The sequence below is a fragment of the Manacus vitellinus genome, unplaced genomic scaffold, assembly GCF_001715985.3.
Source record: "Manacus vitellinus isolate BGI_N305 unplaced genomic scaffold, ASM171598v3 scaffold_8_pilon, whole genome shotgun sequence".
NCBI classification, from domain to species: domain Eukaryota; kingdom Metazoa; phylum Chordata; class Aves; order Passeriformes; family Pipridae; genus Manacus; species Manacus vitellinus.
This window is the reverse complement of record NW_021940864.1, coordinates 6,458,813-6,472,944: the sequence shown is the minus strand read 5'-3', so window position 1 is coordinate 6,472,944 and position 14,132 is coordinate 6,458,813. Positions and strand designations below refer to the sequence as shown.

Here is a 14,132-nt window from a genome sequence, read left to right as displayed (position 1 = left end):
ACTAAATGGACTGCAAGAGTCCAGCATGTTTTCCAGAGACTGTACTGAGCACACAAGTATAGTAGTAGGTGAGGCTTAGGGTGTGGAGAGCTGGGAATGGACTTTAAACAGTTAGTCCTTAGCTTCACCTAGTGTGACTGGGTGTGTAGGTGCACAGAGATGTACTTTGGCTCTTTCACCAGAGGCAGTAACTGTGAGAAAAGCCCACAATGGCCATAGTCGTTTATAGTACCTGAATAATGCTGACACACATCAGGAAATAAAGGGATGGAGACTTTGAGGGATGTAAAATCACTTTACCTGCAAAAATTGTTACCATGTTAAAAAGTGTGTGTCTGTATAAAAAAATTACCATTTCTGAGGAATACTTATTGTATTCTACCTGAAGAGTAGGCTTGAGTGTGTGTGTGTGTTGCTTAAGATGGTTAAAAATGTGGCTTAACAAGAAAATAATAGCGCAATGAAAACCAGTTTAGCAGTTATCAGTCAAATGTGAAGGGCACCACGAAGCAATAACTTCTTCAGAACATTGAGGAGGTGACCCAGCTGGGTACAGAAGGCATTTGGAAGGAGGAATGCATGGGAATTCCTTTAGGTTGTGGTAAAATTACCTTGAAAGCCAGTGACCTCTATTAAAGAACATGCCTTTTGTAAGTGCTTGAGCTGGGTTGCTGGAGTTGTGTGAAATGTGGCAGTCTGGGCATTTTGTTGTGATAAACTCTGCAGTAGTTTAACACCTTGACCTTTCTGTGTAGGTATTGGCCCAGCAGTCACACATGTACCTGAAGGAACAAAGGGACAGTATGGCATGTTCAGGTAGAATTGATCTGGGGAATAAAAGACACACATTAAGGAAAAAACCAGACACATCCATTATGCTTGAAAAGAGATTTATTTTGTTTGACTGACAGCTTCAGATGCTCATTTATAGCCAGTACTCTTTACTTCTAACTTTACTTATGCTAGGTAAAAATTTTAAAGACTAGAGTAAAACAGTAATTTAATATTTAAAGTTAACCATAGGAGACTTTTGTAACCAGAGTAGGAAAAGTGCGCAGAATATTGGCCTATAGAAGTGACAGGCAAATTTAGAAGACAGTCTGTCAATTCATAGGTCATTTTCCTGGACACCAGTTCTAATTGTAATAAACAGCTAAGCCTCAATCTTCTGTTGCGTTTGCATTATCTTTTGAAAATCCTATCACAAGAGGTTGCTGAAATATTCTCAACACTCAAGAAGTTTCGTATTTAGATGGTGTGAATAATTAAAACAAGAGTAAATAACTTACATTTCAAAACAAAAGCTGTTTTTAACCTGAATGCTGGATAAACATGTTCCCAGTAGCAGCTGCTCTGTAGTTTTTGAGTGGCTATCAAAAGTAACAGCATCTCCACTGGAAGTCAGTGTAGTCCACATGGAGTTGCTGTTACATATGAGAGCACCAATGGTCGATCTGGAGTGATCTTATTTATTTATCACCTGTAAAAAGACTTTTAAAAAGAAAAAAAAAAAAACCTCTAGAATAAACCACTGTTTCCCTCTGTGAGAGTTGCCCCTGAATTTGTCACATGAAAAGTTGCAGAAAGCTCATCTTTCAAGATGGAACTGCTTTCTCTAACAGAGTAGTTTTCCCACACCAGCAATTCAGTCTTTCTAACTTAAAAGCCAAGAGGTAGGTTGTAATCTTGCATTCAACAAGTTGGATGCAGGATCTCCATGAGTCTTCTTTTTTCCTGCTGTGGCCCCTCATAGCTCTAAAAGACTTTTGATTCGGTGACACTGTTGTCTATGGTTATAAATTTAATATACCGGTGATGATTAAAGTCTTTCTGTAGCCTATAATGCATCATATTGTGATCAGGGATTTTAAAATTACTATTAGAAAAATCTTAAGTGAAAGAGAGATATTTTTTTCATTATTGCCATTTTCAGTAAGAATACAGAGGTGAGATTTTGTGTAGTTTTTCTGCAAAGGTGGAGAAAAAAGACTTTAAATAGAGTACATGCACAAATAGATGCTTATACTGTTTGTCAGCTTTCAACATCTAATAGATTTCAAGAGAAAGCATTCTGATTCTAGGAGATTCTGTAACTCATGGAAGAGAAGAAAGAACTCCAAAACTAAAATGAGAGAATTGTATTTCTAGTAGTAGCTCAGAGCAGTATGTGAGATACATACTTTAATCTGACCTCATGCAGTAACTTCTTTACAAATTCACTATTCAGATGCTGGTAATAAATAGTACTATTGCAAAGATTATTCTGATGCCTGAGAACTTCTGTCAGCCTCCCTGTGACTTTGATTAAAAAGTAACTTGAATTTCTGACAAAGGAAACCCCAGCATGTTTTTGAAGTAGATCCACCCTGTGCTCTAATTTTCTTTTTAAAATGTTAAGACATTTCAGTGAATTGTAAGCAATAGCAACTTACCTAAATACTTACTGGTGCAGTGTCGATGTTCACGTAAAGCAGAAAATAACTTTTCCCCTTTGCTGCTGTTTGAAAAGAGATGGAGAGAACATCAGCTGCTGTATTCTTCTCCTCCTGACTATATCTTAATGCTGCCTAATTTCTGTTAAGAGATTAAATAAGTGTTCAGCATAATCAATATCAGACTCCAGAGTGATTGGCTGCTGTCGTGGTAGCGTGAATTGCCGTAGGGGTTTCAGTGTGAAAACGTAGCAGTGACACGTAATGCAAGTTCTTGTAGATAGCGCGTGAATACAGGGCAAAGTTTTACAATGCTGTTTATTGCTAACTCGGGGAATTATCATGCTCACATTGAAGCCTGCAGATTGTAAAGTGATGAGTAGTTATTTGAGAAAGGTGGTTTTCACTTGCGACTTAAGAGAAAAGTACTTCGCAAAAATCCTTCTCCTCACAGCGCAGATACCTTAAAAATTGTGATTTCTCTCTTTTGTGGTAAAAGTTAATCACAAGGATCTTGAGACAAGAGTAGAAGCGGAAGGGCAGAGGCTATGTTTGCATGTCTTGGGTTTTTCAAACTGTAGGAAGAAAAAAGGTTTGTTGAAAAGGTACTATCTCCTCCTATAAAATAATTACCTGTTAATGTTCACTTATATTCTCTAGGGAAAGACTATATAATAAAAAAACTTGTACTGCTAGAATGTTTGGGGTTTTTTTAAAGTTGATTTGAAACTGATAGAATTTTGAGAATATTGGTCAATAACAAATTGTGTACTGTAATAACAGTCACTGACCCTTTATTTCTTATAAGTGATTGATAACACAAATCTGACCTTCTTTTAGTTATCTGAAAACTTTTATCTGTAGCATAATGAGTCTGTTGGTTCATGTGTCGTGAAAATGCGTCTTGAAAAGCATTCTGCTCTTCATAAATTAATGGTGTAAGTCTTTGCATTGCGTAACGATGCACTTGATAAAAGGTTAGTCTCTAATATGTCTTGTGGTAATGGGTAGACAACTCTTGTGTGACATTGGCAATCCTTACTGTAAATGAAGGCAGTCGTTTTATGATGGGTTCCCAAGGGTGAGCAATAGCAAGGTTTTATTTCCTTCTTCTCCTGCCCCCCTCACTTCCAGTGGAAAGGAGAACAGTTCACCTTCACTACAGGCAATGAAGTTTGCACTGACACAGTCTTTCATGTTGCCCCACCCTTTCTTAATTTCTCAAAATATTTATGTGATAGACATGACCTTAATCATTTCTCTTCCACTGAGGAGAGGTGTCATTACAGTTAACAGTTGCAATGTCAGAAAATTGGTGGCACTTCAGGCTGTATCTCCTTTACTGAAAGTTAGAATATCTGACAAACTGAAATTCCTGCTGTGATCAAACTGAATCCAGACAGTTGTTGGAAAAAAATTTGTTTGTTAAGAGTATGTTTCTACATGTTGTCCAAGGAAGCTGCTAGTTTTGGTCTGTAGCTGGATTTGTCACCTTGTAAAAATCCCTTCAAACATTATATAATGAAATACTTGTTGAATGCTTTAAAAATGCATAGGTTGAAAATGAATTCATCACTAGAGTTTATGTCCCTCCACTGAAGCATATTTGCAATATGAAAAAGATATGTGGAAGACAAGCTTAGTTCCTGTTTGAATTTTCTGCTTGGTTTACGGGGCATGCTGGTAGTTTTTCCATAATATTTGTGGGTATGACTCCTAATTAGAAAATTTTTCTGACTCTAAGTGAGTCAGAGTAATTAGCTGAGCACTGGATTATGTCTTCCATGAATCATTCAACATACATGTACATTTTATGTGGTAATAAACACGTTTTAGGGTAAATCATCTTTTTAATTTAGCTACTCTTGTCTTCTGCAGCAGAGTTCCATGGGTAAGGCTTGACCATTAACAGGAAGGCACTGAGACTGTGGAGAGAGCTCTTAAAATACTCATTTGAAGACAACTGGTTTTCTATAATTGTATTTAAAAATACACTCATAGAACGGTTTAGGTTGGAAGGAACTTAAAGATCATCTTAAAGGTCATTCCAACCCTGTGCCATGAGCAGGGGCATCTTCCACTAGACCATTTTGTTCAGAGCTCCATCCAGCTTGTCCTTGAACACTGCCAGGGATGGGGCGTCCACAGCTTCTCTGGGCAACCTGTTCAAGTATCTTACTACCCTCAGTAAAGTGTGTAAAAAAATAAAGAATTTTTTCCTAATATCTGATCTAAACCTACTCTCTTTCAGTTTGAATCCATCTGCCTTTGTCCTGTCACTACATGCTCTTGTAAAATGTCCCTCTCCATCTTTCTTTCACTGGTAGTGAATTTGAAAAGAATCAAAAACGTTGGCAAGGAATGAAAAATACTGCTATGTATTGATTGCTCTTTCTAAAATGTTCCCAGGGGCTATGGTTTGCGTCATCACTGAAGGTCTGGGTGTAAAGTGAGGTACTGACCCTGTAAGAGAGAGAGAGAGAAATTCAGTGGGATAGTTTGTCTCAGGCTGAGACAAACAAACTTCTCCTTGACTTATTTGTTTTGGGTTTTTTTCCTGAGAGCTTTCTAAATTTGAAGGTTTAGTGTGAAGGAAGCAAGACCTAAGGATTACATATCAGCTATCTGCCAGGAATCTACCAGGACTGGTGGTGGTGTTTGCTTTTGTTGTGGAGAAGTAACACTCACTACTGACAGTACAGGCAAATAGGCCTCTGTGCAAATATTTCTAAAAAGAAACAATACCATTCAGAACTGGAGCTCCTCAGTGTTATTTTACCAAGATAAATGTTAGCAGATACATTACCAAGCCAAAAATTGTCCTGTCATCATTAAAGTGGAAGGTGAATGATATCCATTCTGGTCTGAAAGGGTAAGAACGGTGGTGGTGTGCTAGCTGGCTGTTGATGTGTGAGTGTTACTGGGTAGTGGGGTTTACTCTCCAGAAAACCTGCTGGAATGTTCTACAGGAATTTACTTTGAGAAGTAAATTGATTAACTGGTGATTGATTAATATAAAATCGTTGTTTTATCATTGCAATTCGAGCAGTTGAGAGCAAAACTGCATTTTCTTTTTGCTGTTGCACCTCTTGTCATGAAATGATTTGTTCTACAGCTTCTTGGAGAACATGGATTTTCTTTCTTTAACTCTTTGTGTAAGAGTCCACTAAATGCTTTAGTGATGGAGCTCAGCTTTTTAACAGAGCAGAAAAAATATTGTGCTGAGGTCCAAATACAAAACCAAGTGATGACTAAAGAGGATCATCTGCCTTTTTGTTTTCGAGATGGTTATGCCAGACCGTTATTTTACTTTTTCCCCTTTCACAATACTGTGTCAAGAAGTTAGTTAAGTGATTAAATCTTCATTTCTCAAGTTATAAACAAAACTCTGGTGCCTTGAGTAACACAGCGGGTTTAGTTTGAAGTTGACAGGTCATGATGATCTGCTGTACTCCTTAAACACAGCAGATGTCTTAAAAATCATCTCTTCAGTAAGTGCTCTGTGAGTCACCAAAACAAAGTGTGTGGGGTTTCTTTTGTTTTTTCTAGGATACCTAATTTATGTCTAGACTTGGCATTAAGCGATATTAAAAATCAATCCCCCATAGCCTTACCTGCTGGGGACAGGGATTGAATGTGTCATAAATAGTGTGCAGAACTGCATGCCTTGTGGCTGCCTTATCTGTTCACATCAGAAAAAATGCTTAGTTAGGTTTTTTATTTTTCTTATTTCCGTAGTATTTGTTTATTTAGGGACCTTTGTCCTGGCTGGTGCTATGTGATACAAACTCCTAGATTACCTTCAGAGTGTACAGTGAATGGTTGCTTGTTATCACCCCTCTGCTGGGTACAGAGCTTTCAGTTTCTTACATTATTGGGATTAATACATTTTTATATATATATTTTATAATTTAAAATATATATTGCTAAAAAGGGGGCATCCAGGCAACTGGAAGTCTAATATATATGTACATTTTGTAACTTCATTCCCCCATGAGTTTTTGAGGTGTCTTTATCCAGTAAAAAAATAAGTGTGTTGTCAAAAAGAGCAAATATTTTAAGGGGAAATAGTTATGCAGTTTCTTTAAATTCCAGGTGAATAGCAAGTGAAATGGATTTTAAAAGTTTTCAAGCTGCTGGCATCTTTTCTGAGTACCTGATTATTGAATATTTGCAGAAAAAGATATTTAGAGTCCATGTGGGTTTCTGTATGGTTTACACAACTCTACCCATCGTGGAAGACAAAACTAGGAAGTCTTTTTAATGCAGGCAGAAAGCTCTGGAGTCTTGTCTGGATTAGAAGCTGGAAAATCACAGGTTCCAATAGTTTGGTCTCTGTATTGGTCTCACTGCTTTGGGTCTGGGATACTTGTAGAAAGATACAATGAACTCATCAATTCATAATCCCCTCTTCCTTCTAACCCAGTGAAACTATCACAGATGTCATCAAAGTAGTGGAGCAGCAAGGAACAGATGCGTGGTGGACCCTTCCTATTGAACAACTACTCTCAAAAGAGGCTGTAGCAAAGGTAATGTTTCGACTTCAAACACAGAAGGTGCTCGAGACAGCTGAGTGATGGGAAATAATGGAAAACCTTCATATATTCCCATGATCCTTTTCAGTCTTGTGCCCCCATGAGAAGGTGTCCTGTGAAAATAATATTCAGAAAGTAAGATTTGAGTGTGGCAAAATACATGCAGTCGGATCTGTGCTGTTAATTCAGGGCAGACATCTCCATTCCCCTCCCTTTAGTTCAGGTCCTCATTCCTGGGTGACAAACTTAACACCTTCCTAGGTGACATCCTAAGTAACCAAATTATGAGCCCAAATATGTGTTAAATCTTTGTCATCAAAATAGATTAGAATTTTTATTAAGTTCTTCCTGATGTTTTATTGTACTTTAACAATTGTGTACTTAAGCTAGCACGCAAACTATGGTGTTACTCTGCTGTTTGAGGTTTTTATTTGTAATTTTTCCTTGCCTTATTTTGGGTTTTTATCAGTAGTTATCTGAAAACTATTAGGAATAATTATCTAAATTATTTTATGTTCACTCAAGGTTGGTAGCAGAGCCTGTACAAACTGGTCCAGAAACCAAATTTGCTTTTTTTTCTAGCTTTGAAAAGCATTGATAATATGGACTATTCCATTTGCTTTATTTAATAATTGTTCTCTCAACAGGCTGGTGGTCGTGATGTTTCGGATTATGTCAAGGGACAGGATGTCCTAGACATCTGGTTTGACAGTGGAACTTCCTGGGCTCATGTTTTGGAAGGTACAGAATTAATATGTTGATCTTTCTTTAAAAATACTCAGAGAACAAAATACAACTGTTTTGTGTGACAGTGTTGGTGTCAGCAAAACTGAGGCAAATTATGCCAGCAGCAGACGGGTTGTGACTTCTTGTAAAGCTGCTTTTGCTTGTAAAGATAAGGATTTAATGTTGGCAAACTCATTTTCAGAGTAATTAAAGTTGAGATTTTTTTAATATTGTACTCTGAACGATTCTGCTATGTGGCATACAGTGTATCTTCTGATCAGAACATACTTGTTTGGAGTGTAGATGTTTCATGACACAAAAGATATTTTGCTGCTAGTTGGTAACTCTTAAATCGTTTTCAGGTAACATATTTCAGTTTGTGCTCGGGTGTGCTATTTGAAGCAGGACAAGATTGAGATCAGCTGCTGAGTCTAAGTTTTATAATTTAAAAGTGTAGGTGTGCTTTTTCACTTTTGATTACTTTCAGTAACTGAAGTAGTATATTGTGGCTTATAATATTTATACTTGCTATAAGCTGTTTATAGCTCCTACCACCGGTAGTTGCTACTCAGCAGGTAGCAGATATATATTTGTCTAAAAGTACATAAAATATACACTGTTTTCCTGGAGGATAGTCCAGAGTCAGGAGTCCTTTCCAGAGGAGGAGTCTGGTCCCATACATCAAGTCTGTTGGACTTTAAACCCTCTGTACACAATTGCGTGATAACAATCTTGTTGAATTATAAAACACGTTAGTACCAGAGGCTTTATTTCTTAGCAACGTGGTCAGGCGACAGTACCATCAGCAAACATTAATTTTCTAGAAGACCTTTACATATATTGAAGTTTAAAATGTTTCAGATTTGATTTTGAAAGGAAAAACAAAGTGGTGGTATTTTATGCACAGTTACACACTTGTGTCCTTCAAGGGCTTAACACCTCAGCCTGCAAAAGTTACCTCTTATCCTGTGTAAAGGAAAGACATCTTTTAATAAGGAACAGCAGAATCGAGACTTCTTGATTCACTGTTAATTTGTGTAAGGCTCCCCTGTTGATTCTATAGTGTCTAATAAATGCTGGGTCTTTCACGGTACAGACTTCTTCTTTCATGGAAATCATTACAAGTTCCTCTTCTCTACCTGGTCCTATCTTTCCATGAAATTTGCTGGAACGTGGTGCATGCAAGGCATCTTCTTTTGCTGTCTGACATGAATGGGTGGCCCCCATTGGTTCAAAAGCCAGGGATCTGACTGACAAGCAGTGTGACCTTGTAACCCTTTTTATCTTCATAAATGACACAAAAGTTGCATTACCTTTTTCTATGTAATTGAGGCTCCCAGCCACTGCCAGAAGTAGAAGTACAGTCTCAGTGATTCATATCAAATTATTGTTTTAATTTACCCTTTACAAAAAATGCACTTTGCAAGAGAAGTTGTTGAATTAATAGTTTTGACTTCTGTTTCCCGATATGCTCCAGCTTTTAAAACTTTTTGCAGAACTTCTTCCAATGTCAGTGAAAGTAATCTGCAAGGCTTGTGAACAGGCTAACTGATGGTATTCTTCTCCAAAGTACTCTTGGAGAAAAATGGATGAAATTCATGGAGAAATCCAAAATTAGAGTAGCGAATGTCATAACGGGAAGAAGAACTTTCCATGGCTAAAACTCAGGGAAGCACAGAGGCATATGGAAGCTGTCATGCTCCCTGTACTTGTTGCCTGTTAATTTTGCAGTAGGAGGTCAGCGATAACAGCGGTTGTTGCTGCCTCTGATGCCAGGGTTGTGTGGCAGTGGTTCTTCTGCAGCACATGAGTCACTGAGAGCAACTGGAGGATATAAGAGATGGCTAAAACCGAGACTATTATTTGTTTCGCTCTGCCCTGAACCCAAGTTATTGAAAATTATAAATCAATGATCTATTAGTCACCAGCAGGAATTAAAGGCGTTACAGATTTCCCTGTCAGTTCCAACTTGCAGAAATAAGTCGTTATTTCCAATGTGTCTGTGACTCGGGGAACTTGGACCTGAGTTTTCACTGCACTTGAACCAGCTGTGTCCGAGCTCACTAAATGAGATGCAGCTGTGACAAAATTCATCCCTTTAACTGATGGCCACACAGGTTGCTGTCAGAAAATATGGCAGGTTGGGAAGGGGGTGAAGAACAGGAAGAAGAGAGAGAGATTTTGCTATGTGAGGTTAAAGGAATTGCTGCTCAGGGACAGCAAGCTCAGCGGCCTAAATCGTAGGTTGCGTGCACAGTCATATTTCTAATGCTTGCCCTGCTGCACTTCCTACGAGAGACTTGGCATAGTTCTGATGGAAATGACTTAAAGTTGCTCTTGTTTTGGTAAATTATGATTGGCTTCCTTTTTTCAGTCTAGGTGTGTCTAAGGTACCACTTCTAGCTGAATGACAAATTAACCAAACCGTTCTACATCAGCAGTATGGCAGGTAGGAAGGTGTGATTTACTAAGATCAAAGATTTGGCTCCCACAGTCACAAACACAAAATTGTAGTTATAACTAGATTATGTGTGAAATAAATGCTGCTTGCTGGCACCACTGAGAGCAGATCCACAAGTGCAACATGCTCTGAAAAACCCACTGCTCCTGAAGTTTTGCTTTCTTAATGCTCTTTGCCTAACACTGTTTTCACTCAGTTTATTAGTTGTACCTGCTAATTCTGTTTGTTTCTTGCTACACATGCCTCAAATATTTTTTTTGAAGAACTGTTTTATGCAGTGTTAAAATTTAAGTCCAAATGGCTCATACATGAATAAATTCATTTTCACAATGCTGCTGTGAGGTAGAAGAGTGTTAATCCACTACCTCCAGAAACAAAGTGTGGTAAAAGCAACTTTGTTCAAAAGCATGTGCTAATTTTGAATACTCAATGCCATGATGCCCAGGACTTTTTTTGTTGCTCTTTTGCTTTGAAGTTCAGCCTTTTGATAGTGCTTATTTCAGTGGCTGTTTTTAGAGCATCCATGTTAGAGAACTCTTTTCTGTCTTAAAATTCCCTTACGGGTCTTGACGTTTTCCTCATGGACAGAGTGCCATCTGCACTACAACACTGAGATGATTATTTTTAAAAATATTTCATATAAAATGCACACTGGACTCCATTGTGATCTGATTTGCCATTGGTAAAAGTCACACAGCTTCTTACCCATAGTTTTATATCACAATTATGTAGTTTTCAACATCATAACTTTTTTTCCCTATCTTATTGGCTAATATTTAACTGAATGAATGTGATTATTTTACAGCTTGCCTATCTAAGTGTTTAAACTTTTGTGCTGACTGAGAGCATTGAATTTATCTTAGCTGGTTCATTCCTGGCATTAAAATAAAATACATTTAATCTAAAAGTCAAAGTCTGTAAGATCAAAGATATGGAATCTTGAAATCCAAACCAGAAGGATCATAAATTCTAATTCCCTTTAATGACCTATGTACTACACCTCAGTGTAAAATAAACAACTGAAAAGTCTCTTCAGGGTTGTTGGACATACTCTTCCATTTACAAAAAAAAAAAAAAAGGCAGTGAATTAATTTATATATAAAATCTCAACTTTAATGAAACTGAGGTGGGGGAGCTATTTAAAAGGCAGGCTTTGTATATGCAAACCCCATGTCTGTGTGTTACAGAGATAAAATGTTCAGGCCTCCATTAACTTTGCAAGCTACAGTAGCCAGCTTGTCAGATGTACAGGTTCCTGTCAGAAAAGACCAATACAGGTTGTTGTTTGTAATCAGTTTGTTTAAACTCTTCTCTAAGTTGTAACTACTGGCATTTCCATGAAAAGTTCTCCTCTCTAAAACCAGTGGCTAGCAAACTAGATGTAAATAATGAACACATTTTTACAGATTTTCCAGTGTTACTGTTTTCCTTACCACAAACATTCTCTTTTATCTTGTCCTCACAAGTATTTTTGCAGTCTTTTAATATAAAGGCCAATCCTTACTTATTCTACTTTTAAAACCCAAACTCTTTGTAGATTTTGTTGAAGGAATAAGCAAATGTGCTAAAAACCATAACATCCACCCACACATTTTTCCTGTGCTAACTGGCTCTGTATGGCCTTGACCTTTGTAATGTTGAACTTCCTTTTATTGCAGGATGGATCTAAATATCGAAACTTCCATTAAGTTAAACAAATAAATTAAGTGTGTCAGCAGCAGAAAGAAGAGTTGTCTCAGGGGTCCTAGGAAGAGGATAAAAGGAGCTAGTAGATAAAAACTGAGTAGAGAGACTTTTGGTTGAATACTTGGAATCAAAACTAAATTCCTGACAAATATGTGTATGGTTTTGCACATTTGTAGGCTTTGACTTGCATGTTCTGCTGTGTTTTAAGTTATTCTGTTCTCACTCTGGTGACCTGTCTGGGATTTCTTAGGACAAGGAGAGACTTTTTGAGTCAACAAGTCTTGTACCTTTTTGTACAGTGACTCAATTCCACCAGTAAAGCCATTTAAACTTTGCTGTCCTCTCTCAACTCTGGGGGATAGCTGGGTTTGTTCTTCTGGTTTTAGTGTGGAGTCAGCTAATACCCAGCCTGTGTGCCTCGTAGCCCCTTTTTCTCTGATGCCAACAGTACTCATTAGATCCAGATGTTCTTCCCTAGCATTCCTGTTTTTTATGTGTGTGTATTTATAGTGAATAATATTTCCACTCAGCCTTCACCCAGATAAGCTAAACAAGCCTGGCTCCTCCAGATGCCTCTGTCTCCCAACAGGCTTTCTTGTTTCCCATGTTGTCCCAACCCTTTCCTGAAACTTTTAATTTTCCTGGAACACCAGTGACCAGAAATAGAAGTTCTGTCACAGGTGAGCTGCGGTCACTGCCAAAGCTCTCTGGTCTCCTCTAAATAGCTGTGCCTTACACAGGCTGGTCAAGCACTTTACCTCTGTGCTTTGTGTCCTGAGTAATTCCAAACTGTGAAGTTTTGGATTGTGGCATAGATTTTTATTAATTCCAAAGTATGTGATCTTTTCTTGGGTCCTTCACTTCGTTTAGGAGTACTTGGAAAGTATTTTTTGAACTCCTCATGAAGCACTCTGAGTGTGATAGCTTGTTTTTGTACTTTATTATTTTGGTTTGGGGGAGAGGTGGGTCTTGTTGTTTTTTTTAAAAATGTGACATTAATTAATCCCTTGTATCACAGTTCAGTAACCACACACCATTTATGAAAGTGACTTATCCACTGAGTTCAAACAGCAGAATAAATTATACTAATCACATTTTGTGTATTAATTGTTTGAAGATACAGGCTAATATTTCAAACAAGATTTTCTGTTTTTAAAGGTGCAGAGCAAAGAGCAGATACCTACCTTGAAGGAAAAGACCAACTGGGAGGTTGGTTTCAATCCTCTCTATTAACTAGTGTGGCAGTAAGGAAAAAGGCACCGTACAAGTAAGTGTGTGGATTGCAAACACATTGTTACTCCTTTCATTGAGTATCAGGCTTTTGGTAGGGTGCACAGCAGTATATAAACAAGAGACATCAAACCATTACTTAGCATCTGATTTATGTTCTTATATTTTTAGTATAAAGTTTTTTCAGATTAGATTGGAAGGAATTTACTGTTTAATTTTTTTCCATCATAATTTTAATAGATATTTTATTTCTCAGTCCTTTAGGTATTACATTATCAAATACAAGTCTGGTTTTTTGCCATCTCTCCCAGTCCCGTAATCAAAGGGATTCTTGTGGGAAGTGCAGTGTGAAAGTCTCCTAAAATCATTGACTTGTGAATTGAATGTTAGGCTGTAGGGAATTTGGAATGACTGTGTGTTAATCTCCACAGATTTTAACACAGATGTGTTAATTCCAAAGTATGTGATCTTTTCTTGGGTCCCCTGGAAGATGAAGAGCATAGGGAAGGGTTATGCAGATCAGTGGCAAGAAGGCTGCACAATTTTGGGAAAAGTGTTGGCTTACCAAGTAAATAATACTTTAGTCTTTAATAAATCTGAAATCCATGTGTCCTGGATATCTAAACAATCTGTTGCTTGCACAGCAATATTAAATGAGGAAAATAAAGTTGTTTGCAGTACCTGGAAGGTAGTACAGTGTATTCATGGTTAGTTGAACTCAACGGATGGAGCCTCAGGCTTACTGAAATAGAGGGTTTCTGTATGTTTCAACTTAGGAATATCCTCATTAGAATCTATTCTGAACAGAGAATTTCACTGGGATTTGGTTTTCACTAAAATCTTTTCTTCAGGACTCTGGTAGTTCATGGATTTACTCTTGGTGAAAAAGGGGAGAAGATGTCTAAATCTGTTGGCAATGTGGTTGACCCTGATGTCGTTATCAATGGAGGCGAAGTAAGTGAAACTCTTTGAGTTCTTAGAATCACGAGTTACAGTTTTTCACAACCAGATTCTGCAGCTGTCCTGTGGCGTGGTTGTCTCTAAACAGCTGTCTCGTAGCAG

General features: G+C 37.7%; 1 protein-coding gene across 1 annotated transcript in view; it reads left to right on the top strand.

Annotated features, from left to right (window-relative positions):
* IARS2 (isoleucyl-tRNA synthetase 2, mitochondrial) overlaps positions 1–14,132 on the top strand; it is a gene marked incomplete at its 5' end in the record, with an annotated part of 28,810 nt that overhangs the window by 9,340 nt on the left and 5,338 nt on the right. The window contains 4 exon segments of the mRNA XM_018085334.3: positions 6,859–6,961; positions 7,615–7,708; positions 12,999–13,107; positions 13,922–14,024. Of these exon segments, the coding sequence (XP_017940823.2) occupies positions 6,859–6,961; positions 7,615–7,708; positions 12,999–13,107; positions 13,922–14,024 (409 nt within the window).